At 45.1% G+C, this 27662-nt stretch overlaps 1 protein-coding gene across 3 annotated transcripts; it reads right to left on the bottom strand.

Moving 5' to 3' along the window:
- Nucleotides 1-223: 223 nt before the first annotated feature.
- On the bottom strand, nt 224-27601 carry GFPT1 (glutamine--fructose-6-phosphate transaminase 1). 3 transcript variants are annotated; one of them, XM_065745089.1, is made up of 20 exons: nt 27542-27601; nt 19964-20071; nt 19403-19510; nt 18590-18715; nt 17820-17878; nt 17054-17188; nt 16411-16472; nt 15665-15744; nt 15168-15221; nt 13292-13397; nt 12607-12770; nt 11856-11951; nt 11635-11732; nt 10953-11073; nt 9766-9923; nt 7957-8071; nt 7542-7669; nt 6823-6990; nt 5942-6103; nt 224-440 (listed from the first exon to the last, which is right to left on the bottom strand). In XM_065745089.1, the coding sequence occupies exons 1-20, from the start codon at nt 27546-27548 to the stop codon at nt 411-413; spliced, it is 2085 nt and encodes a 694-aa protein (XP_065601161.1). In that variant the 5' UTR covers nt 27549-27601; the 3' UTR covers nt 224-410. The 3 variants fall into 3 exon arrangements, with proteins under 3 accessions (XP_065601161.1, XP_065601160.1, XP_065601162.1); XM_065745088.1 differs by lacking the exon at nt 224-440 and adding an exon at nt 4311-5321; XM_065745090.1 differs by lacking the exons at nt 224-440; nt 15168-15221 and adding an exon at nt 4311-5321.
- Nucleotides 27602-27662: the final 61 nt, after the last annotated feature.

Raw genomic sequence — 27662 nt, 5'->3', positions numbered from 1 at the left:
TTTTCCAACCTTAATGTTTCTATGATTCAATGAACTCTCTGTTCCTTGGTCCGCAGAAGCCAAGAAGGGAAGGAACCCACCATGAAAAGACAAATACTGGCACCACCAAAGCAGAACGCTCCTCTCTTCAGGCATCATTTGGTTGGTTGTTTTTTGTGTTTGCTTTTTTTTTTTTTTTTTAATAAATTCAACATTTTATTGCTTAAAACCAAAGCAAGAACTGCAATACAAAATGCAACCAGAATAACCTGTGCCTCGTGTCTCTTCTCCGGTGGGTTCTCAATGCCTCACTGCAAACCACTCCAAGCAGACAGGACCAGGGTGACACCCTGGGGTGTGGGCAGAGCCCAGGGCTGTGCTGTTGGCTGCCTGCAGCTCACCCCTTGCTCCTTCCATGCGAGCAGCAGCTCTCAGTCCTTGGGGGCAGTGATGCGATCCACCTGTGGAAACAGGGAGGTCTGGAGATGTGATCATGGTATTATTTGTAACCACACATTACGTGGGGAGTCAAAGTGGAGATGGGCACCCATGTAGCCCTTGCTTCATTGCTTTTCCATGCAGTCAGTGCTTGCTCTGATTCTCGTTGGCCATTGGGTAACCCAAATGGGATGGGTGGAGTGAGGAGATGCTGGGCTCTTCTCAGAGATGCTACAGATTTTAAAGCTGCCTCAGGAGACAAAACAGAAGGGCAAAGGATGTTTTCTGTGCCTGGAGGAGATGCTGCTGGCCCAGCACTTTGCTTTATGGAAGGAGTACTTCCACAGAGTGATTTGGGGCTGCTCTGTCTGCTCTGAAACCAACTTCTAAGCACCCAGAACCACAGGATCACAGCATGGTTAGGTGAAAGGGTCCTTACAGCCCACCCACCCCTACCCCCTGCCATGAGCTGGGTGCCACCCACCAGCTCAGGTTGCCCAGAGCCCCATCCACAGCCTTGAGCACTTCCAGGGATGGGGATCCCACACACTCCGTGTCCTCCACATGCCTGGGCTCACAGCCACTTTCAGGATCCAGATGCAGGCAAGCAGCTTGTTTGTGTGAAGCAGTTGCCATAGGAATTTGTGAAAACCGTGGGAACATATTTCAGTGGATTTTAACAGGAAATAATGGACCTGAGGATGGGGGAAGGTGTCCTGTCCCCTCTTGAGTTGTGGGTCTGATTTGGCCATTCCACACTAAAGAGGCTGTGACATCTCATTGCTTGCTCTTTTCTCAAATGCCTGTGATATATTCCAACTAGTTGATAAAATCATGGAAATAGGCAATAAATAGGACAGCTCTGGAGCGAGGCTGGTCCAAAAGCTGCTCCCAAACCACAGACCTGGGCAGGTGGCCCCACTGAGATGGCTCCATCCCCATGTGATGCATTTAACTGCTGCCCACAAAGCCCCACTGCTGTCCCTACATCTACAGTACTTCACTCCTGGCTCTAGTTTTGTGATTTAAATTGATGCTAAGAACACAGGTGCCCTGTTCCAGGGCACTAACCTCCAAAAGCAGCCTTGTGGCTTTACTACTTGCACAGGAGAGGTCCAAGCTGCCCACTTTATCTAAGAAAACAAATGCTTGTTTGAAACTTTTACACGTGTTTAACTAAAGACCAGTAATTCCATTTGTTTAATGTAGGGCACTTGATTTTATTCAAAGGGTGAGATACAAAAAAAGTAAGCAAAAAGACAGAACCCAAATTATAAAACACTACAGACAAAAGTAAGACATCTTCTCCATATAGCACACAACAGGAAACGAAGTACAGACTGGTCCCCACAAACCAAGCCAGCTGGATATGTACAAGCAGAGGCAGACAGACCCAAAGGGAAGAAATGGTGGTATCTGCCATTTCAGATGTCTATTTATACACACTGAATTGAAGGCAAGTAGTTTTATCCTTTGATTCAAACCAACTATTTCCTTATTTCTTCTTCCTGATCCGGTGGAGGGACTGTGTGCTTTGAAGCAAATTTGGTACCATCGGACAGGATCTAAAATCAGCCACAGCCAAACACCAGTGTGCCAAACTGCAATTCACCCACCCATCCTACAGGCTGCTGCTCACGCTGCCATGGAGTGCTCCCAGAAGGGAGGAAACCATTCTGCACTAACGTTGGCCCTCCTTGGGCTTTTAGATGTCTCACTCTGCAGCTTAACCCAACCCAGTTTGTCCAAGCTATCGTTAGGGATATTAATTAAGCAAGACTGCGTGCTGTTGTACACATGAGATTCTCCCACTTGTCTCAGAGCTTTCACTAGTGCAGCTCATTACATACAAAGAGACTTTGGGAACAAGGATGTGGCTAGAAGGACATCCCCAAGCCATCACTGCACCCTACAGACACCGTGCTATCCCAACACTGCTCTGGGCTCTTTGCAATGACATATGTGCAGACAACACTCAGATCTGACAAACAGAGCTTCGTACAGCCTTTCTTCAGTACAGGTGGGAGGAAAAACCTTTCTGGCAAACGTCTGCAGTAATAGGCAGCTGCTGTGCAAAAGGAGAAAGGGCTCTGTCAGTGTTTACCCGTGGCTGGATTTTAGTGAGGGGCTGCTGGATGTCTGCACACCTCCACCAGCAGGAGGGAGTCGGACTGGCTCAGTAAGCAAAACATTCATTCTGGAGAGCAGAAGACCGACCGCCGTTAATAAATAGCACGAGACATTCTAGAAGTTGTCTAGGGAAAAAGAGAAATATCGTCTGCTCATCAAAACACAACATGTCTACACAAAATGAGGTAAGGAAAGCTAAGAAGAGTCCTTTATACAATCTCACTTCACACCAGCATGGCAATTAACGATGAGATGCTTTACAGATTCCCTACCATGCTCATCAGAGAAATTCTTCATAGCAAGCATGCTCCACTGAAGCATGACCACGTCCTAGCTGCAAGTACTACACCTCTGCTTTGGCAGTTTGTGCACTTCAGGCTACCTTACTGCAGAGAAATGATGAATCTGCCGTGGAGAATTATAGAGAATAAGGATTTGTCTATCACAGGTTTAAAGCCAAAAAGCTCAGCAGTATCTGTACGGTTACATCCAGCAGGAGAGCATCAGACTTCACTGCACTTCTTATTCCTGTTCTTTGGTCCTCTTTGTACACAAACTTCCATAAAAATTTAACAGCCCAACATTACCAACCTCTGACTGAACAGCAATCTGCATTTGGACAGGTTGACCACCCTGTCTGCCAGGAGACCTGCTGAGCTGGCACACCATCATCTCCACAAGGCAAGATAAAAGCAACGCTTGGTGCTCTTCTTCTGAACAGAACAGGAGAAACAGATCTTCAAACCATTCTCTTGTAGGTTCTTCCCCATCAGACCCCATGCTAAACACGGGGTGTGGTACTGCAAGTCCACATGCTGGGCACTGGGGGAACCTTCCTTGGGTCCCAGTCCCATGCTCAAGGTTCACAGCTTCCCTTAACGAGGTGAGCAGCAGGCAGTGGGGTGAGGGACCACCCCCAAACCATTTCAGCACTGAACACCCATTGTGTGCTGTTCCTGTGGGTTATCTCCTTCCTCACGTCCAGGCAGAGGCACAGTGCTGCAAGGAACCAGTGCCTCATAAGCAACTGCTGTACAAATACAATGAGACATTTCCTACTCGGTTCTCAGACACTGGCAGCACAATGCATTCATAAATTAATAGTCTGAATACAATATTAATAAACATACATCTGTTGGTTTTGAGAAACCGTTTCCAGGCAGGCAGCATTCTGCTCACTAACATCACAAAACAGCCTCGAGTTGATTATGAACTGAAGTCAAATAGGTTACTGTGATTTGACACAAAGCAGAACGGCCACTGTCTTCAGAAACACTTCATCTGAGCAATGCAATTCTACTGCAAATCATCCACCAGTTTTAAATGGTAATGGGTGGTCCTCAAACACTCCATTTGTTAATGCCATTTTCTAGGGGCAGCAGTTTAGAATATTCACCAGGACTCAGCAAGCATTGCTTTCCACCTTGTATCATGCTGTTGCATGTATAAAGCTCATTCAAAACCCATCAAGCTCACCATTTTGCATTAGGAAACACTCAATTAACTGCCCTTTAATGACTTGCTCAAAGTCTTGAAGGCGTATTTTTCTGTGTGACTTCTGTAAGCTTGTTAAAAAAAACACTGTCAAAGTTCCTATTTCCATCCAAGTTTTATCCCCTCCAACGTTAACACCAGCTGAATTTGACACAATCACATATGACACTACAACTGTATGAACTGCTCCTACATAAACAAGAACCCACACACTTAAGGGACTCTGTCTACCATAGCAAGCCTCAGAGAGGGACTCAGTGCTCTCAGAGAGGGACTCAGTGCTGTCTCAGAAGGCAGAAACCAGTAAGTGATGTGCAGTAAAATAAAGCCTGCTCCTTATGATATCCTTGTAGTGCCACAGCTCTCAGTTCAAGAGGGAAAAACCTTCAGCCCTCAGCACAAGGAGCGTGCTGCTTGTTTAAAAACAAATTTAAACCAACAAAATAGACACCACCACCAACTGAGCACTGTTTCCCCTCCTTTTTTTTGGTAGGCATCCATCGTGCTGAGCCAGACTCTGCTTCCACTTGCACTTGAAGGTGTCAGTTCCACTGTCTTCGTGGGTACAACTACAGAGAGCTGCTGGCATCACACGGCGTGTCGTGGCCCAGCTCTGTGAGATTGTCAGCTGCTAGGTATTTGGCATAGATAAAATCTTTCTGAAGCAACATCACTTCCTCAGCACATTTAGCACGTGCCTAAAGCTCCAGAGGCTGCGACAGGTCAGTTGAATCCCCTTTTATGGATGAGGCAGAAGTTGACCCAAGCACTCATTTGCAGTTTCTCCCACTGTTATAATACATGCATGAGCATGACCACGACCAGTAGCAGCTCTTGTTCCACTTGAACACTGCGATATCACTGCCTGAGAGCATGACAGGTAATGCACTGAATGGTTTCTCACCAACCACTGGAATGAGCCACACTGTGTAAGAAACAATGACAGTATCTGAAAGTAAAGTGGAGGGCCCTTTACCTAGAAGACTCAGTAATCTTTAAAGAAAACCATTTAATAGCTTTCATGGAAATCTACTGTTCAAAAAACCCGGAGCTATTGGCATAGCATGTGGAATCAATTTGACAATCACTAAAGTAATGGAATTACGGTGATCTTGTACACAAACAATCATTTACCAAAATAAGATTTACCTAGGGGACTTTAAAATCAAGTTATTTTGGTACCAAAAAGAGTCTTTCACTTAATTCCCCTTTGCCCCTATGATTCAGATGATCTTTCACTCTACAGTTACGGACTTGGCCAGATTTCTTGGAAAATCAACCTGCAGAGAGGGAGGAGAAAGAAGATGCTCGTGAGTATTTACAGACTTTCTATGTGTACAACTCTGTAACGTGTGGAGCACTTGTTCTGTGTTTAAATTGAAATGGACTGAGTGTATTTCCCTGTTAATTGGGATAATCAGCACAGAAAAAGCCCATCACCCTCAGCTGTTATGACAGTCAAGAACAAAGGACTCAGTCCCTTTGGTTTATGTTGTTACAGACCTCACATATGGAATGTCACTGTGGTAAGGGGTAGGGTGTCTGTGTTAAGATCAAACAACCAGCACAAACAGACTCTGTATCTCAAACGTCCTCCTGTGGAATTTCTAGCTTCCTTTTAGCTCCCTACCAGCCCTCCAGCACCAGAAAACAGACACGTCCAAGCTCAAACTGCACAGTTCTCAGCCACCTCTCACAGACCACCCTCACGTTTTGCTCACAAAAAGCTTCTGCAGTTGCTAGGTTCACCATTTAACCTGGTTCCAGTAACTCACGCAGTCACACAGGCACCCCCCAGACTTCCAGCCTCACCCAACACACCTTTTCCAGACATGCAGGGAGCAAACACAAATGCAAGAAGAGCTGAGGAAGGGAATCAGGAAGAGAATATCGTACTTACATCGTATCCTCTGAGAACTGCAAGGTGAAAAGCCAGAAGCTGAAGGGGGATAACACTCAGGATCCCCTGCAGGCAGTCCACAGAGTGAGGAACTTTGATTGTTCTCTTATTGCTCTTAATTGTCTCAATGTCTTCCTTGTCACAAATGATGACAGGTCGCCCCTGTAACAAGGAGAAGCAAATTCTGAATTCAAACAGGTCTGGAACGTTCTGTTTTTCACTTCTATTCAGATCAACAGTGGCAAGAATTTCTCTCTTAATTTAAAACAAAACAGCTTAACATCACGTGGACATCCCTGTAGCATATTTGAAAGGATAAACAAAGCCCACCAGGCTTCTGCATCTGTTGCCTTCTGTCAGTGCACTTTCCTCATTAGAGCACAACATCAGTGTATTCTGCACTGAGTACATGGCTGCAGTCTGAAGCGTTCCCTTTTCTGTGACCTGACAGAACTGGCAAAGAGGCTTAAAACACAAACCCCACACAACAAACAGAAGTTGCCAGAGGAACGTGCTCTCAGCTAGTGAAATATAAAGCTGAAAACTACCTCAAGTCCTGTGGGTTCTAGGGGAGTGATCTACACATGTTTTGGACCTAACCTACTCTGCCACGAAGCTCTCATCCCCCAGCTTCTATTGCTCTGTAGGATTTGTAGTAAAACCAGTCAAATTTAAGAATAAAGATACTGGTCAGTCTCTCTCTTCTTTTTTTTTCCCCCAGTATGATTAAAAAAAAAGCATGTGTAAAGCCCACAAAGACTACCCACTGAACTCACATTGCAGGCAGTGACACTAAAGCAGATAGGTGGGGTGCCCTATAAAGCTGCTTCTACATTAAAACCTGCATTTTGGATGCACTAGAAGCTTTTACAGGTACTTACTTGTCGTGCAATGACCTGCTGGAGAGCATTCTGGCACTTCGCATACGTGTGGTCTCTCATGATGATCATTATGACAGGCATGAGTTTGTCCACCAATGCAAGAGGGCCATGCTTCAGCTCACCTGCCAAAATCCCTTCAGAGTGCATATAGGTAATTTCTTTAATTTTCTAATGGGGAAAAAAAATAATCTTTTATAAGGCCTCATGATTTGCCATCAGTCAATGCATACATCATCACAGCCTTGAACTGGGCAGGTAAAAGCAAGGAGGACACGTGTGCATGTCCACAGGTGATAGCACAATGCCAAAAGGAATCTTTTCAGAGGTAAGAACTGCAATACACAGGTTCTGGAGAAGGTATGTGCTCAGTTAGGCATGCTGAGCACTTCTGGAAATGCCAGGCCAACAGTTCAAAGAATTGATCTGATCAGGGTGCCCTATCTGCCACAGTAATGCAAATAGACATAAAACATCCCCAATGTGAATGCTGCAGCTGAAAATACAGCCTTTCAGTCCACTGTAACCAGCATCTATGATGTGAATTGGGTATCTTCACATGGAATTAACAGCAGCACTGTGGGGAGTTCCAACTATTCCAGCCTGTATCAGCCAGCAGGTAACAGCTGTTCACTGTTTATAAGTCAACTTGTAGCCAGGTGTCTAATCTAAGCCCACAGCTAAGTGCACTTGAAGAGGTTTCAAATAAAGATATCTCTTACCAAAGCTCCCTCTAGACACGTAGCATAGTGGTAGCCACGTCCCATGATGAGAACAGACTTCTGATGGTACAGCTCTGTGGCTAGCTTCTGGATCTCGTCATCCATACTCAGCACTTCTTTAATCAAGTCTGGAAGAATCAAAGTTGCATCTGCTTACAACCCTGCATCTCTCAAACAGCACATCCTGCCCGTACTTCATGCACACAGACAGCAGTGACTTGCAGAGTGAACTGGACTCAAGTGTTTTAACAGTCCAATTTGGTGCTCTGAAGGCATCAGAGTGAACTGCAAAGTGATCACTAACAGTCACTTGGCACAAATCTCATCCTTTCCATCTTTCAAACACAAAGACATTGTCAGGTTCCCCTGTGCTATTATTACTTGGCAAGAAGGAATCAAGGTGATGTGTTCTTACCTGGCAGTCCTTTGAGACCACGCATGATTTCCTTGCGTCTTTCTTGCATAGAAATTCTGTCATCACACATCATGAGAGCAAACATCACCAAAGAGACAAACTGGCTGGTATAGGCCTAGTGAGGGGATGGGAGAAAAAAGGAGAGAGAAACATGTTACCAAGACAGAAAGCAAACAGTTGTCACCTACATCCTTCAATTAGCTGCTGATTTTATTCTTAACACATTATTAAATGGTGGCTCTCCTTCCAATCAAGCAGGGAAGAGGAACACGAGCAATGAGCATTTCTAAGATTCCTGGCAACTATTAAATCCTGTTTTGTGACCATAGCTGTGTCCTGCTTTCTGTATTTGAGGGAGCAAATGGTGACAGCACTGACGATCAGCAGAGCCAGTGATTCTGGGCATGGTGACACTCTACAGCTGGCTGTAGGATTTTTGGATCACACTCATGAAAAGCAAAGTTTACTGAAAAGGTGACTTCCCACCCTTCCTCCCCCCAGTTCTTCAGGAACAGCTTCTGAACACTTCACCTCACAAAGGCTCTCTAAGAGATCACAGTGACCAATATCATCATCTGTGGGGGAAAATTACCTACATAGTGCTCAAAGAAACTGTCTGCAAAGACATTGAGGCATAGTATCCAACAGCTATTATGAAGGCTAGCCTCTGAAGTCCTTAAAAGACAAGTGCTATGATGAAATGCTCTGCAGAGCCAGCCTGGGGTTGAAGACTCTTAGAAATAAGATTAAGGTTTGTAGTAGTTCTGTGCCTTTCTCAACCATGATCAAACAGCTCCCATGTTGATATCCTGGAGAAGAATTAAACGGCTCTGAAGGAATTTGGAAAAGCTTGAATGATGCTGAATAGGAGAGTGAGATACAGAATGTGATCTCCTACTTTTGGGTAGCATGCAGTTGAAGACGTGTTAGCAATCTTTGTGTTGTTTATTGTATGTTCTCAAAATGAATATACAGCCTCAGAGGAGAACCTCTCTTCCAGTTCCTGTTTCATATAAGCACAACTTTGGTAACTTCCCACATTTCCAGAGAGAAACCATTTTCAGCTATCTCCAAATGCTGGTTATGTGAAAACAACCTAGTGACAAACAACTCGTTCAAAGTTTTCTTGTAAGAGACTCGTGAATTTTCCATGATCAAATTCCCCACTGAACTATTAAACTCAAATGTGGTTTTTGGCCAAATTTATGTAACAGATTGACATCATCTCGCCTCTAAATATAACTAAACCAAAGCAGATTTCACCATGCAGAAGCACTTCATCGAAATGAAATGCAGCAAAGCATGGTATTTTAAACTATATCACATGCAGCCAGATGTATCAACCAGAGAATAACTCTGAGGTGGGCACAAATATTTTACAGACTGTTCCCCCATTTGCTAAAATAAAGCTTTAAGGTCAGCACTCTTCAGTACAGCAGTGTGATTCAGGGCAGTTATGTACTGAGCTTCTGAAATTCTTACAATTTCCTTTTCCATCTTGAGACCTGAGTTTAAACAGAGGCTGTACCTCAGGACAAATGACAGAGAAGAGAATTTTTGCATCCTAGGGCATTCTTCTCTCTGAGACCCTTCTGTTTTCAACATTTAATATTGCTTCCTTGGAATAGTTCCTTTACAAAAAAAAAAAAGCTCTTAGCAAGATACAAGAAAAGGAAAATGAACAGCCCATGGTCACTGACTACACAGTCACCAATTTCAATGGTTAAAGAAGGAACAGAAAGCATTCCAGGACCCATATAATAACCAACCTCATAAGAGATTCAGTAAGGTTGATAAACTCAGTATTACCTTGGTACTGGCAACCCCTATCTCTGGTCCTGCATTGATATGGACTCCACAATCCGTCTCCCGTGATATTGAGCTGCCAACTGTGTTGGTTATGCCTACAGTTAAGGCTCCTCTCTCTTTGCAGTACCGAAGAGCCATCAAAGTATCTGCTGTCTCACCTGAAAAGACACATTTGCCAATGCTGCCATTTGGTATCAGTTACTCGTGCCACTGCAGATGTAGAGCTGCAGTGCTTTGATAAACAATCTTAAAGGTTTGTGTTTGTCTGCAAGTTAAAGGAGTCAGCAATTAAAAAGGTTGGTTTAAATGAACTCAGCAGGTGGGAAAACGGGAACCTCACACTGGTGATCCCAGCAGTGATGTTTGTTAGCTGAGCTCCACAGGTGGTACTAGAAACCACCACATATTCCATCAATTTGCCTTTCTCCTAAAAGAACAGCCTCTTCTGAGGTGCTCCTGCCCATATGACAACACAAAAACAGAGCTAGTTAGGCTCACTTCCACTTCAATACAAAAACAACACTGGCTGCACACTGGGTTACATCCTACCAACCAGTAGGGTGGAAATCTAAAGCTACAAAAACAGATTTACGGGTGGGGGGAAAACAGGGGTTATTTAAGTATTTGCTTTGGTTTTGTAATGCCTGATGACCAAGCTTAGGTTCCAGGAAAATCCTTGCTTGTTTGCCACATCCAACACTTCAGGGGAAAGATGTATCCCCTGGGGTGCACTCAATCAGTTGCCTGCTAAATTTGGGACAGTGCAACTTTTAAGGGGAAAAAGCAAAATGTTTCAAAACCTGAGAAAATGAGTCCCCTACAAAGAAGGGACTCTCTAAGTTACCTGACACTGATCTTGCTACCATAAGCATGTTTAGCAGGCAACTGATTGAGCACAGAATGGCTTGGGTTGGAAGGGACACCGAGGATCATCAAGTTCCAAGTCTAGATGGAAAAGGCGCAGTGTCATCTGCACGTGTCTCAGCTCCCCAGCAGACTCAACGGGAGAGAGAAGTGCCTGGGGGGACCTAACTGAGCAGGTCTAACCATCAAGCAAACCTATTTCTTCCCTTGCACATAGGATTTGCAGTCCTACATCAGGCACGATAATTCAACCCCTGCTGACTTTGGCCTCCCAAGCTTACAGGCAAGACGTGAGCGAGTTGGGTGGTAAAGTGAGACCATACCTGACTGGCTGATGAAAAAGCAAACATCATCTCTGAAGACAGGAGTGTTTCTGTCCAGAAAATCACTGGCTAGTTCAACCATCACAGGTAATTCTGTCAGCTCCTCCAGAACCTGACGGGTCTGGCAAAAAAAACGTTAGAAAGTGACATATCGTGTTTAGAAAGCAGAGTGTTTGAAGTGCAAACAAAAAGTCTTCTGGTTGACATACACTGGAAAATATTACTATCAAAATACATGAATTAGCACTGGATTATATTCTGATTACTCAGTATACTCAAATTACATACAACTATCCCTGCTTTTGGCCCCCCATACAAAGCCTATAAGGGCCACCTGCTTCCAAATGTTCTGAAAAATTCTTCCTCCTTATACAGTGTCATTCCATAAGACTACAACTTGTATTACAAATGAATTCAAGAGCTACCATCAGTATAAAGGCCAAGCCCAGAAGCTTGCTGTGGCTACTCAATTGAACGCTGCCAACATTTTCATAGAGCACTCATTTTAGTTCCCACATTTGTTGCTGGCCATTTGAAAATCAGGTGAATACAGCTTCCCAAGGGTCTTCACCAAGCAGTACACATGAGCTCAGCATCATCACCTCGTCCTTATCCTGCTGACAGATGCAGCATCGTTCAGCTCTACCTACAGCTCACAAACAGATAGAGACTGACCACTTACTGCAACTCCAGCATGGTAGCTCGTCCCACAAGCAATAAGGATTAAACGACGACACCTCTGAATCTCCTTAATGTGATCCTTCAAGCCACCGAGATTCACTGTAACCAAGATTCAGAGAGAAAAATTAGGGTGGCCAGGTAGCACATCTTCTCAAGATGACTGCTGTGAATAACTACTGGACGTTGCACTGCCAAAAATAAAGAAGAGTTCATCTCCATTACCAGTGTAGTCATCAAAGTTGACCCTTCCTCTCATGGTATTAACAACGGATTCTGGCTGTTCAAAAATCTCCTTTTGCATGAATGAGCTGAAGTTACCTGTAAGAAAATAAATGACAAGAGAATACTTTTATTTACCTCCTGGTAATTTAAATTCACGTGTGGAAAAGTTTGGATCAGTCACTAACATGCCAGTTACCAGTTGGAGATGATTTTTCACTCTAGTACCTAATAGTAAGGTGACATTAAGCTGGTATTTCTTTTTCTACCAAAGCATCAGCTTGTCATGAGAACAAGATTCAAGCCACCAGAATGTTTCAGCTAATGGTTAGATCTGGAACGGCAAGCTGGTTATGGTTCAGACTCAGAAAATACCAATGCCTCCAAGCAGGAGGCAAAATGCTCAGCCCCACAACTCTCCTTATGGAGTTATATAGAGGGAAAGTCTTATTAGATGCAAGATCAATTTCTTGCACCACGAAGGTGAGATCAAGCATGGGAACAGGTGCTGAGAGGCTGTGGGATTCCAACCTCTGACATACTCCAAACTCCAATAAATAATGCCCTGAACAACCTGATCCAGGCCGTCAGGATTAGAAATACCATTAAATTTCAGTCTCCGCTCTCTTACTTGAAGAAGACAACTTGATTCAGGTTGTGCAGGGCCAGACCATCCCCAGAGGTCCTTCACAACCTGATTTTTTCAGTGACTGTGGGTCTGTGCATCCACTCAGGTGACATTCAGAAGAGTTACCCTTCATAATCTGTTGAAGCTCCATCTGCAAGGTCTGCACAGCACGGCCAGGGTGATCGCCCGCTGTGCGTTTGATGCGGTGGATGGAAAGTCTGCCATCAACCACAGCTGCCACATCATCATCTTCAAGGAAAATCACTCTGTTGGTATGCTCAATGACAGCACTGCAAAAGCACACATCATTTGCTGTATTATTTGTCACAGAAAGATGAGGGCTACAGCCCTGCTTATAATTGAACATACAGCTTTTAGAGGGTACCCCTGTCAATAGTTGTTTGTTTTTAAATGAGAATAACATTGTGAAGAACATTTCTACACTGCCAATATAACCAGGTTTTTTCCATCTACCTCACTTTTTAGCAGTTTTTGTTCTGACCTTGGGTAAGCTCTGTGAGATCAGAGCAGTCACTTTTACCAATATTTTCCCTAATACACAGAAAACCACCAGTTCTGCTAAGGCTGTTGTCACGCTGATCTTCCCTTCCTCCACTAAAATAAGCCACTTCTGACTACAAAGAAATTGCCCACGTACAGAGATCACTAGAGAAGCAACTTCTGTCCCATTTCTTTAGGTGTGTGCTGTCCCAGGTTTCCCATCATACAACTCTGGAATCTTAGCAATACATAAGATCTGCCTTTAAAGAACAAAACTGTCTCTACACTGAAAGATGCTGTAGCACATTACCTAGCATCAGAAGCAAAGTAGTACTCCACAGCTTTCTCCTCAACAGGGAAGAGGCAGGTGGTGCTGTCCACACGAGACAGGTTGCAGCTTCCCTTCTTGTCCTTACCTAAAAGACAGAAGGATTAGGTGCTGCACTCACTGACAAATCCAGAGTGAGCTGCAGGGTCAGGCTCAGCCCAAGGTCCCAAGGCACAGTACCAACATGAAGCACTACTTTCATCACTGTGAGTGGTCACAGTAAATTTAACAGTGACAGTGAACTGAGGGCAGCACACCAGCAATTAAATCACGGTGCCCTTACACAGTTTGCTTACGTGCTTGATGTGCTTTTGAGTTACATCTGCATGCAGAGTCCTACGGTTAGAGAAAAATAGCAGTAAAACAGAAAAAAGTTTATGCATGACTTCACTAGGAAAAGAGAACTCATGCTGCTTTACGAGCAATCACTTTTACCAATATTTTCCCAGTTGAATCTGTCCTGTTTATCATTACAAACACCTCCTGTGCTCGCGTTTCACTAACTTCCCTGAAGCTTGGAGAAAACAAGCAGGATTGCTCTTCCTTTGTCAATGATTTTCGTCACTGGATGACATCCTTTCACGCCACCTGAGCACCACCAGCAGTAATCCAAACCTGCTTCTGTCTGGCTGAGCTAATGTGCTCAGACACAGATGAGGGATTCATGATTAAGCACTTGGCATTGCTCCTGAGATACCAAACAAGCTTCTAATTCAGACTCAGAATTTGTACAGCTGTCTTACTCTGCTGGGAGGGAAGTATCTAAGTGGACTGAAGGACATAGGACTAAGAACCATCTTAGTTTGGAAATGTAATGCTGAGATCTGTAGTGCTGTAGATGTAAAAGAAAAATACTGCTTTCATGTTGATACTTCATAAGAAGGTTTCACTCAGCCAAGAGTTCAGGGCCCTCCACTTCATCAGGTCAGTAAATGAGGGAAAGGACAGAGCAAAGGTGTTAGTGGCCAATCTCCAACAGAAGCACCCATACTTGATTGAAGCATGCAAATTTTGTTTCTCAAAATTCATTTCCCCACACTGACTTTACTATGTTGCATTGCTTTCCTCTGAGCTAGAACCGGAATGTACTGGCACACGTATCTGCAGCTTAACCAAGGAATGGTTGAGAAGATAAAATGAGATTATCAACGCATTGCAGCTCCTACATCATCTGTTTGCCCACAGATGACCCAATTATCTATGAGTAGCCTGGATTGTTGCTGCACAGCACCCACTTCCCAAAGACTAGAACCTATGAGCAACACAAATTTCTTTTAATCTTTTCCCTTCTAAATCAAATAATTGAAATGTCACGGACAATTAACACAGGTATAAAAACTGAGGACAAGGGATACATTTTAAGTATATTAATACCATCTCTGTCATTTAGCACAATTCCAGGCACACTGCAGTTCTGGAAAGGCACTGCAGCACATATTAACACAGCTGCTCTCTTCAGCTTCAGCTATCAACTCTGTTCACCAGATCACACACGAAGGTGTGATTAAATTAAGTACTTAATATGAGATTAAAAATGGTTCACCCTAATAAGTGCCCCATATATTTCAAGCTGAACAAATACAGCCACGTTAAAAGAGCAAAGGGAAGTGAGCAGCAGTCACAGGTAAACCTTACTGCTGAGCATCACAGCACACTTGAAATAGGTTCCTGTGTGTTGCTCATGGTGTTCCTGATCCAGAAGGAATTCTGGTTATCCCATTTGTTTCACTAGATTACATGGAAAGCAATAACCACACAGTAAAGAGACAATGCACATTTGCTTCATTTTTGATTCCTCTCCTAACAAACTGGAGGATTTGTATGAAACATCAACTATGAGATTGTCTCTGGTAGGCACCTTCCTCCACATTTATGGATATTCCATCAAAAGAATGATCCATAGACTGTACAGCTGTAAGTGTAATTGGAAAACAAAATTCAGATCATTAAAAAAAAGGGTGTTATATACATACGTGAAGAATTACTGCTAATTATCCACATCAACCAAGATGAAACAGACAGCTTACTGGGACTGGTTCTTCATATTGCAGCAAGGTATCATTAGCAGCACCATTAGGAAGGAGGAAGACATACTGGGACAGTCCTTATGATCACTGCAGTGCTCACAGAACCACTCAGTGCTCAGCAATGGAATGGTTTTTAAACTTTAGTTGATAAGGGAATAAAGCAAGGCTCGTGGCAGTGCTTGCAAAGCACATTCTTAAAAGCAAATAAGTTCCTGAATGCCAACATGCCACGCACGTAATATGAATGGGAGTATCCAAGTTGAACTGTGCTGCATTCAGATGTGTTTTGCTGGCAATCACAGGTCATTAAAGCTAAGCTCATGCTTACCTGTCCGATACAGGATGGGGATGTGGTCGGTGGAGAGCTTGTGCTCACTGCGCACTCCTATGAGCAGAGGACTGCCTCGCCTGCAAGACACCAAGTGACAATCCTCAGCACCCAAAAGTTGGTCCTCCTGAAACCCAACCTGGAGGGGCTGCTGTCCCCAGCTAAAATCTGCCCCAAATTCAGCATCAGCTCTGCGAGAGTAACCCAAGACCCAGATACCTGAGCCAGGAACGCGTGGGCTGCTGCACACTGTGTGTACCTGCAGCTACTCAAAATTGGTTATAAAGCTAATGCAAGGGATTAAACCAACTGGACTGATCCTCAAGTTTAAAGGTGGAATAGAAAACTTGGACTCGCCTGCAAGTCAAACGGAGTACGTGCCCACATGCTGCAAATGCAGAATAAGAGAGAAAACCATCTTCCAAAGCTCCTGCAACCAAAGTCTACAAAAAGAAGCTGTCCCCCCCCCCCCCGAAGCTCAGAGCTGCCCTGCTCCAATTGTAACACATGTCACTAAAAATATTTGGTGCACCCTTCCACTGGAACCATTCTGCTCTTTGGAATTTCCTGTTATATTAATTGGGGAAGTGAAAAACAACAGCCAACCTCACCTTACCATATACACCCTATGATACCCTAACATATACCCATGAGACCAATCTCTGTTGTCCTCTACTTTGGCTGAAAAAGGAAGCTACCAAAAGGTTGAGTGTACCAAGACTGCTCTTTCCTATACAAATACTTACCTGGTACCAACTGCTTGACCAGGATAATGAACACTTTTGAATACAAGGGCAAAAGCACCTTCCTAGAATGAAAGAAATACAAATGGTTTATCCCTCCATCTGAGGTCAGGGCAGGAATTTAGGCATCCCAGCACGATGGACACACTGAGCAGATTTCACTGATCCCCTGGAGCCACCAGAAGCTCCAGCTGCTCTGGGCTCCTCCTCAGCCACACACTGAGTTCTGAACTGCTTGGCAGCCCCTGCAAGCACTCCTGTGTTAGCTCACAGGAAACTTACAAGGGAAAAAACCTGATAAAAAGCAACACTCGTTCCTGTCTGCAGTTACTGCAGCTTCTGCCAGGGAAATCACTGGGGAAAAAAATACCTCCTGAACAACCTGCTCTGGGAAGAGATGTGATGGATCCTGGTCCTGTGCAGTTCAGCCAGAGCTGACACGTGGAAACCAGGCTGTGCAGTGGAGCTCCCACCAGGGGTCAGCACCTCTTCCAGATGGAAACTGCAGGCACACTTCTAGCACACACCGCCTGGAGCTGACCCAGCCTCTAACAGCACTCCCCTGCATCTCTACCTGCTCCCAGGATCCACCCCTGTGTTCCCACCCCACGCTGTGCCCCACCCCACGCTGTGCCCCATGCTTTACCAGCTGCTGGATGACTCTTTCCACCAGGGTGGTGAAGCTGATGTCGTCGCTGTCCCGGTTGTCATACATGTACTTCACCAGTTTGGCGATGCTCTCTGTGTCCGTCTCTGACTCAAAGTCATAGCCCTTGCTCTCCTGCAGCAACAGCACGCATTGGGTAACCAGATCTCTGTTTCCCTTCCTCCTTTTCTTCCACTCCTCCTTTCTCTCCCATCCTGCCTCTTCTTTTGCTTCCTTTGTTCCCTGCATTCTCTTTTCCTTCCTTTTCTTCTTGCTCCTTTTCTTCTTTTTGTGCACTTTCCTCTTTCTTGCATATTTCCTGCCTTCCTTTTTCATCACTCACCCTCCTTTTCTTCCTTTCCATCTTTCATTTTCTCCCTTCCATCCACTTCTCCTTCCTTTCTCTTCCCATCTTCTTTCCTCCCCACCCCATTAATACAAGTGAGGAAGTGAAAGTGCAAATGGGAGCATGAGGGCAAGAGGAGGAATAGAAGAGAAAGTGTGAGGTCAAATGTGTGCAGCAGTGAGTGCAAGTGCAATAGTGCGAGGAGAAGAGCAAGAGTGGGTGTTCATGTGAGTATGAGTGTGCATGAGTTCAAGGGTGACTGTGAGTGGGGAAGTGGTAGCGAGCATGGGAGTGGGAGAGTGAGAGGTAACAGGAAGAGTGAAAAAAGGAATGAAGGCAGAATGAGCACATCCTAATTCAGCTTGGGAACGTGGGGGGGGCTCCTGATCCCTCCCCCAACAACACTGGGGTTCTGCTCACCAGGAATTTCCGCAGGTCTTTGTAGTTGGTGACAATGCCATTGTGGATGACGATGAACTCTGGAGAAAAAGGAAGACAGTTCAGGCTGGCAGATGGCACCCACCCAATCCCCACAGCAGCACAGCTCCCAGCAAACAGCCAGGACCACAGAACGTTACAGCGCGTAAAGCCACCAGAATAAAAAGAGCTGCACTTCCTGGTGTGATTTCCTTGCTCTGCCCCATTCTGTTTGGTTGGGAATGGCAGGAGATAATGACCTTGCTGGAAATAACTGAACACTTTGCTTCTCCTGTCAGATTGCTGGTGCTGTCCCCCGGGCTGGTACACTAAAAAACACCAACCAACGCTGTACAGTGGTGGTGAGCAGAAAAGAAAAACAAAACTGGGAAAAAAAAAGGGAAAAAAATCTCAAGAACATCTTGGGTAGATTCTTACCATCCAATGCCATTCAATTCAGTTCATTTCAAGTGCTGTTAATTCTTTTTGCTCTATGTCCATGCACCCATTGAACCCCTGGGATGCTCACCCCAGCCCTCCAAGAGATCAACCAGTGCTGCAAGCAGCTCACAAGAACTTCCCCAAAGTGAAAAATCAGTCCCAGACACCTCCAGCTTCCCAACAACTGTGCATTGATCCACCCATTCTGGGTGCAGACACCCTTCCCTGTGACGCATCAGGTGTCCCAGAAAGCCAGATGCACTGCCCTACATTCCACAATTTGTTCAGGAGCTTTAGTTTCAGGAGCTTTCCCTTCAAGCAGACGTCCTCACCGTTGTTTTTATCCGAGCGCTGCGGGTGGCTGTTGACAGGATTGGGTTCTCCATGGGTCGCCCAACGGGTGTGAGCAATCCCAAGGTGTACATCAAACTCGATGTCGAGATCCATGTCCTGCTGCTCTGCAGGCAGAAGTGAGAAAAGGTTTTTTTTTTTTACCACCCCAACCCAAAGCTACTGGGAGAATTTCACTCCAGCTCCAGAGAGACAGTTAAAAGAACTGGTAAGCCTAACGGAGTGCCAAGTTCTGGCCCAACAACTTCATAACTCTTTGTGTTCTGCACAGATTTAACAAATCTAGCTTTAAAATGAAGGAAATAAGAACAGTCAGAAGCAGATGGACAAGTCCTCACCCTGTGCTACATTAATTTGGCAGTTACATCAGTGCCTACTTGTAACCGTTCACCAACTTCATTGCCACACAGGTTGACAGCTTGACAGATGGAAATACAGAAGTCAACTCTTGAATTTATTAGCACTTTCTTTCTTTGTGACCAAACTCTAGTTGCCTGATAACTATCTCCCAGGATTTCCCACTTCCCCAGTTTAAGGAAAGTTTGTTTTTTTCAGGTTTTTAACCGTATTTCAAATCTATTTAATGTTCATAACATGTGATTCCTTTTTCTTGAGAAAACAGGGTCTCTCCGCAACTTCATGTCCTTTGCAGTATGAGTTTACACCTCTGGCACTTTCAGGTAAAGTTATTTCCATGTAAGAGTTTCTGCATAAAATAGATGATATACAAAACTCAAATGACATGAGAAAACATTTCAAGGGAAGAGAGCAAAGATGGAAAGAACAATACATACTGTGCACCTCTTCATCCAGAGCCTTCACTTTCCCCTTCTGTTTGATAAGCTGGATTTTGCAAGCATTAGCCTCCCAGTCCTTGTCGTTGCCACCATCAATTCCCACACCTAAGCATCACCATGGAATATAAAGAAAGAGTATGAAATGCAGAACATGTGCTATGACATTTCACATAAAGAAATACTGCTGACTTTTTCCTTTACAATACCTTTTCTCTCCTCATCTGACCCTTGAAATAAAAAGGCATGAAGCCCTTGAGACTGAAAGTCAATCTTCCCTTTGTGGAGGTACTTGCAATACTGTGGTAGAGGGGTTGCAACTAGATGATCCTTAAGGTCCCTTCCAACCCAACACAGACTGTGATTCTACAATTCAAGCTTTCAGATGCCAGGCATCAAGAAGAAACTCCTATGTTGGAAGTTAACCCAAACCTCCAACCACACGGCCGTAGACGTACCCAATTTACATTTCAGTTTGCTTCAAAAGCAAAAGACAGTAGAAAATATTCACAAACACCATGAGAATCATTAAGCCAACATCCAAGGAAGAGCTTCCATTACCTGCAGAGTCATAGCCACGGTACTCCAATCTCTGGAGCCCTTTGATAAGGGTCTCCAGGATCTCCTTTCTGGTCCGGGGAACATGGTAGTTCAGGTAAGCAAAGATACCTGCGAGGGGAAAAGAGCATAATGTTACCACAAAGTCACAACTGAGGAAAACTGGGTTTTCAGTGCTTACCAACCATTTTCAAGATGAATTTTACCTTGAACAGCTTTCCTTTCACTAAATTCCTCCCACAGAAAAAAAAAAAATGGGAAAAATTAATTTAACTCCTGCAAATCAACACTTTCAAACTAATGAAGCTATTTTTCCAGGGGGATATGAAGGCTGATAAATCACTGCTTCTATTTTTAAGCCATTGGGGTGTAAACACATCATGGTGATGGGGACATGCAAATTCCTCGATCTCCAACACCAGCTACAGCTCCAGTTCAGAAAGATCCCCTTTGGTGCCATGATGGAACAGGAGTGTGCAAAGACATGTACTGGTTGCTAAAAATAACCATGCTAGAAAACTGTTATTTCTCTCATTTTAAAGGAGAAAAACATCTGCATGGAATAAAAGCAAAGCAGATTCTTACATCCACGTATGTGAGTGCCTGGTAACACAAGGTTTGTCATCAGAGAAACTTTATAAATCAGTCTTGAGGAGAAAGGAGTTGAGTCAAAGAGTCCTTCTTAAAGGCAGCCCAAATCTCTGTGTTGGTTTTGGTCTATTTCTGGATGGTGCTGCCATATAACCTTCCTCAGTTCCCAGACTTCTGGGTGGGAGATTTTACTCCCATGATGGCTCCTTACTCTGTGTCTTTTGCTTCTGTCTCTGTTTCCCCTAAACCCAAAGCCTTTCCTCATAAGCACCTGTAAGAATACGAGAGCCAGAGTTAAAACATGAACACAATTTCTCTTCCTTTGCTCCAGACATCCCACACCAAACAGCTGTTGCCACCACACAATGGCATCTGTTCAACCTCCACCTTGGTTCCTGTACCTACATAGGGTGAGTCCCTCTCCTCCACAACCCTAAATGCACAGCTGAAATCTCAGCAGGTAATAAAACAGTGACAGCAGTCACCAAACTCAGCTGTGTTTCAAAAGCTCCCTCTGCTCTCACCCTCCAAACTCTTCTAGCAACATCAAAAGTTTTCCAATTTGAGATGTTTAGTTTGCCCTGATCCTAAAAACTGCATTCCTCAGACAAACAGCAGTCCCTGTTCACAAGTGAGCTGCCTCCAAAGAGCTGTCACCCAGGCTGACAGGCCGCATATTTCAGCTACATCCTGGATGCCTGAAATCCTCTAAGTGGCTGCCAGGTCTCATCCAGGAGTACAAAGCAAATTGCTTTATTAGTAGGCAGCTGGAAAAGCCCCTCTCTGATTTGCCTGGTACCCAAGACATTGTTAAAAAAGCACATTGGGTTCCAGAAACTCCTGAGACTTCTCTCTCCATCTACACACCAACCCAAAGTCAACAAGGCTCAGGAGCCATAATTACAGCCAGCATGTATAATTACAGAAACATGAAAGCTGCTTACATTTAGCAAGACTATTTCAGAGTGTAAACCTCTCTCCTTGTTTTATGCACAGCCCTGCTCCCATCCAAACCCTTGAGCTGCCCACCTCTCACTGGTGGCTGTGGGCAGCTCCTCGTGCTCAGTTCACCCTATAGCCCTACAACCCCAGCTCTGGGCAGCTCCCCATGTTCAATCAGCTCTCCATAATATCCCACAATCCCAGCTTTCTTTTCAAAAGCACGCTGGCCGTCCTGCCATGGCACCACCACGAGTTATTTCCACTATCACAGCACAACACCATCCACGTGGGATAGGCTCTTTTTAGCAAATGGAGACAGATCATGAGCACTGAGGTGCTCTGGGCTTTGAATGCAGAGTGAGGCCACTCCTGAAGCCCTTCCCCACACACAACCAGACACACAAGAGCCTCATTGATGGAGCACAGAAGAGGCCTTCTTCACCAGGCTGAGTGACTCACAGGCAAACAAACACGGGACAGGCTGGTGAGCAAAGAGTGCACCAGAACAGCTGTGAATTGAGAGAAGAAACTGTGTGCAAAAGAAGAGGGAAGAGGACAGGGAAAGGGGACAGTTTAGGTGGTCTCAGCAGCTGCCCTGCCACCCATGAGACCCAACGTGGCAGCCATCAGCAGCTCCAGGACTCCCCAACAAAGAGCTGCTGAGGGCTGAGTGCCCCTCTCTGTGCCACTACATCAGAAGGCCATAAAACTGATAGGGTCCAAAAGGAGGGGCCAGAAGGATGGGAAAGGGCTGGTGGGCAACAGAGGGAGCAGCTGAGGGCCCTTGGTTGGCTTGGCCCAAGTAAGAGGCTGAGGGGTGGCCCCCATGGCCCACTTTAAAAGAGTTCAGCCACACCTGAACAGGCAAAAAGAGGAGAAACTCCTTCCAGGCAGGGATGGCTCAACAGGGATGGCAATCAAATAGAGTTTATTTGTGCTCGTATTGTAAATAACAGAAAACATCCATCCAGAAGGGAAGCACGTGCCTCAGGCAATGAAAACGTATTAATTACAGCACAACCACATTCAGATTATTCATTAGGACTGGGGAAAAGTTGGAATCTATGACAGAGAAAGCCACAAAATAAAGTGATTTTTACCAGAAAACACAGACTGTGAGGAAAAAAGCCAACTATAAGCACATAAATGTAATATTAATGCTGTAAAACATGCTACAGATTTTAAGAAAAGGCTTTTAAACAATGGGAGGTGCAGTTCTGATTCAGTTCTGCTTTTAGAGGTTGAGGAGATGGAGCGGTATCGGAGAGGCCACTACACAAAGTCACCCTACAAACTGACCTGCAAGCTTTGCACGTTTTCACAAAGAAGAAGGGAAGTAAGATGAGCAGGTTTAAAGCATAAAGAGGGAAAATATGCATTAAAAAAAAGAAATAAAAGGCAGGTGAAAACGAATGCAAGCCTGGCAGCAAGTTAAAACCAAATAACTGAAGGCTTATCATCCATTCATGACATCTGATCATGATGAACTGTGTGTAAATAACAGTTCCATTTACAGGAAATATTTTGGTTTTCTCTTTCTCAAACATCCCATAATGAGGTAATTCTTCAGAGCTGGAGAAAGCTTCAACCCACACGTACAGAACAGCATTTTTACTGCCTCTACCCTCCTGTACTGGATTATTCGGGAACAGATGAGCAATCACATCTTATAATCATCTTCCATTTCTAAATACAATTCTGCTGCCCTCGACAGATGAGAAAAAAGACCCAAGGCATTAATTGCTTGTCATGCTTCACCAATTTAAGTGTGTTCTTGGAAGAAAAAATGCTCATTTCTCTCGGCAGCCAGCAAGAGGAGTTCTATACACAGCACTTTGCTCCTGAGTTGCACCTCAAGATATTGGCCACATCTGTGCAACCCTACAGAAGGGAACGCAGCATGGCAAGCCAAAGGGTGCTCAGGTGATGCTGACATGATGCAAAGCACAGAAAAGAGCCTCTTTGTACTCCTAAGCTGAACAAAGATCACTTTATCCTTCTCCGAGGTGTGATGCAGCAATGCAGGATGGCACACAGCAACCCTACCTCGTGTTTTATAGACTGCAAAAGTCATTCTTTCTGCACAACAGAGATGCTCATCTCCAGATCACAACGTCTCATTAAATCCTTGTTCTCTCCCTCGGTGCTTACATTCACATCAATGTAAATGACTCAAAAGATGAGAAGAACTGCACAGATCTTTACAGCTGCTTGAAGGCTCTGCACAGAGCACGCCATCACTAAGTGCCAATTTTTCCATCAAAGCGACAACTCATTTACATCACAACAGTCGATAGGAACAGGTTGGGCTGGGGATTAGGAAAAAATCCCTTCTTGGAAAGAGTGGTTGGGTACTGAAAGATGCAATGCAGGGCAGTGGTGAGGTCACCATCCCTGGAGGTGTTCCAGAACCATGGAGATGTGGCAGTGGGCATGGTGGGATGAGCCAGACTTGGGGAATCTGTGGTCTCACAGAATCACAGAATTGAGGGGTTGGAAGGGACCTCTAGAGATCACAGAGTCTATGATCTCCCCACTGCCAAAGCAGCTCTCCCCAGCCCGGGTGGCACAGCTGGGTCTTGAACGTCTCCAGAGAAGAAGACTCCACCACCTCTCTGGGCAGCCTGATCCATTCATAGAATCACCAAGGTTGGAAAAGACCTAAAAGATCATCCAGTCCAACCATAACAATCCTATGACTCTAAATTCCAACACAGAACTGGTACGTTTCCATCAGTGTCCCACCACCAGCACAGCCCCCTTCCCAGCCTCACTGCAAGTGAGGAAGATGGAGAAGTCACACAGAAGGTTCCTGAAAGACACCCATCGTAATTTCAGGTCCCAGCAGATCTGAAAATGAAGAGTTTCACTTCCAGCTCAACGTACATATTTAGTCTCAAATCACTACTCCTTTTCTGTCACACCTGCACTCTTAACTTGGGCTCTGGACCGAGTCAGGAAACCAGGCATCATGGATGGCATTTAATTACACTGCTTTGATGAGCCCTGAGTTGCCATTACTCAAGGTGAAATACATGCCATGTGAAAACAAAAAAAAAACCCAACCAGCCATGAACTTCATTAACTGTATTTAACACTGAATTCTCATCTAGGAGACAGCAGCAAGCGTACAACAGAAATCTGTATCTGATAGGCTCCAAAAATACAAAACCCCTGTCTGGAATACATTAATGTAACTTCAGGACTTGACACGAATGTACTTCAGGATGAGAGGAGCAGTCACTCTTTACAATGGAATAAAACATTTCAAATAGTGACTCGACACAGGACTCTGCCACGTGGACTGAACACACGAAGCATCATGCTAAGACCTGCCACACTGAGAAGCCTGGTATACCTCTCTTGAGTGAAATAGGGTGCAACAACATGATTTTGAACATAAAACACTGTTTCTTACAGATCTGCTTAAAATCCTTACCCCAGCAGAGGGGATATTCAGGTGCTCGTGGAACTCAGCTCTCTTAGAAGCAATTTATAATAATCAAGCACTAAAATTGAGCATTCCAATGGCAGCTATATAAAGATCCCCCTATGAAAAGTTAACAGAACAGCTTTTGCCAAAAGGACATTCATTATTTCTACTGACAGACACGGAAATACCTCTTCTGAGAATGTTCTTTTCCTGTGATCTTTTTGCTTCCCGTGCTCCCTTATTTCACGTAAGCTCACAGGAAAACGAAATGAATCACCACTTCCACATAAGCACATATTATCTTCCCCAGTGTCTCAAATACATGAAGTTAACTCAGGAGGAGTTTCTCCTAATCCTTTTCTCACAAAAGCCACAAGGCCTTCAGGCTAGGTTTACTGCCAGGTTAACAAATAACTTCATACCATACTGTACACTGCTAAAATCACTTCAACAGATGATGTTATCATACATCCACCAGGCAATGCTGAAGAACCTTTTGTCGTGGTGAGTGAGGATTATCAGACCCCTGGTTTGCAGGAAATTAAATGGAGGGTACTCTAAATATCACGTACATGATACACTGGGAAAAAGATCTCTCTCTTAAGCCTGTTTTCATCTCCAGCGATCACCAATACCACAGGACCTAAATTCTGAAACCCCTTTTTTGCTGTCCTAAAGCAGATGATGGGTTTACTTATTTACAGAACAATCCATCAAGGCCTGGCAACCTTGAAAGACCTGTTTTCCAAACCATATCACAGATGCCATTGAACTGGTTGGTGCATTCAGACCTAAGCACACCCAAGTACCTGGTTAACTATTCAAATGGCAAGTTTGTAAAACACACCAAGAACAAAATCCACCCTTTTGCAACACAATCAATATCAAAAAGAACAGCTTATCTTACACACCAAACCCCGCACTTGTGTGAGGCATCAATGAAGTGCACTTTGGGGTTGTTTTACCTGCCAAGGGGTACAAGCACATCGGATCACAGGACTTTGGGAAGTCACTTTCACATAAATGTGAAAATCATCTCAAGAGCCATCCCACCAGGACCCAATAGGATGAAGCAGGAGGAACCAGGGCTTGAGACACAGATTCTGTCACTCAAGAAAGCTCAAACCTTCACTGCAATGAAATGTATGAGCCCAGAGCATGGTCATCTGGGCCTCGTGCCTACCAGCACTGTGAACTACAGCAGCCAAGGACATCACAGCATAATGGGGCAGCACCCGCTGACTCCAAGCAGTTCTTCTCCCATTTCCTGCAACGTTGTGCTGTCTTCACACACTTTCTGCATCCAGGAGCCGTTCAGTTTATAAGACGTACTTATCATTATTCCGTAAGTCTTCAGAGCTACAAGCTCCCCTCATTTTTCACTACAGAATATATCTCTGGCTCCCAGAACAACACAGCCACTAAACCTTGATGTTTCTCCACCCCGTTTCATAAAACACTTCAACATCCAAGAACAACCTCGCTCATATGAAAAAGAAATACTTAAAATCCTGAATGCAACCACATAACTACCCACAGAATACCAAGCACTTATCAGAGTTCAGAAGATGAAGACCAGAATGTTAACAGCAGCCAAATGAAAGGCTGGACCTCAAAGAAAGGGGCACCAGAACCACACCTCTATTCCCACAGCCAGTTGTTAGCACTAATAACTGCCCCTTCTATTCTTTGTTTCCTTCCACTTTGTACTTCTAACAAATTCGCATAGCTGGCGCAAGGCAGGGAGTTGGAACTGGATGATCTTTGAGGTTCCCTCCGACCCAAGCCATTCTGTGGCTAAACAGAGAGAGAAGGATGAATTTCTGAGCCTTCATAGAGCTCCACAACTTGACAGCTTGAGGGCTTCACCCTACTTCAACACCACAGAGTCGCTGAAATAAATGGTCACTGCAAACTGAATATATAGAATGAAGTCATTGACGTTAATGCTGGAAGAGACCAGTAAGAGACCAGTAAGGCCCCCAAGTCCAACCCTGACCCATCCCCCCACGCCCACTGTCCCTCAGTGCCACATCTCCATGGTTCTGGAGCTCCTCCAGGGACAGTGACCCCACCATCTCCATGGGCAGTTGTGCCAGAGCATCACTGCTCTTTGGGAGCAGAAATCGTTCCTAACATCCAACCTGAACCTCTGCCGGTGCAACTCGAGGCCATCACCTCGGAGCCTCACTGACAGCATCAGTTTTAAATCCGCGAGTAAAAGCAGAAGGAAAAAAAAAAGGAAACGGCAATAAGCAAAAATAACCAACAGAGCGTGGAACAACACGAAGGCAACGCGGTAAAGAAGGATGAACCAAGACACGAGGTGGGACACACACAGCAGCCAAAGGGGCGCGAGGGGGAGACGCGGCGCCGGGAGCACCGCGCTCGGTCCCGCGTTGACACCGCGTCTCTCCGGGCTGCCCAGCGGTTGCCGGGGTGCCCCCCGCACCGAGGCCTCTCACGCTCCGCGTTTTCGGCCGCGCATCCCGCCGAGCCGCTCCCCCCCCCCCCAAAAGGACACGGGACCCAGAAGGAGCCCCTCCTCGGGGGCCACAGCCTCATCCCCGACCCGGGGCATCATCCGGAGGCAGACCCCGGCCCCAGGCCCTCACCGCACATGCTGCACGCTGCTCCGCTCCGCTGCCGCCCTCTGCACAGCCGGGGCCGCCCCGCCCGCCCCAAGTCGCCGCGGGCGCACAGAGCGCATGCGCGCAGCCCGCGCTGCCATTGGAC

The sequence above is a fragment of the Cyrtonyx montezumae genome, unplaced genomic scaffold (assembly GCF_038088225.1).
Source record: "Cyrtonyx montezumae isolate F1298 unplaced genomic scaffold, pur_monq_1.0 scaffold_33, whole genome shotgun sequence".
Classification (NCBI taxonomy): domain Eukaryota; kingdom Metazoa; phylum Chordata; class Aves; order Galliformes; family Odontophoridae; genus Cyrtonyx; species Cyrtonyx montezumae.
This window is presented reverse-complemented; position numbering and strand designations above follow the sequence as displayed.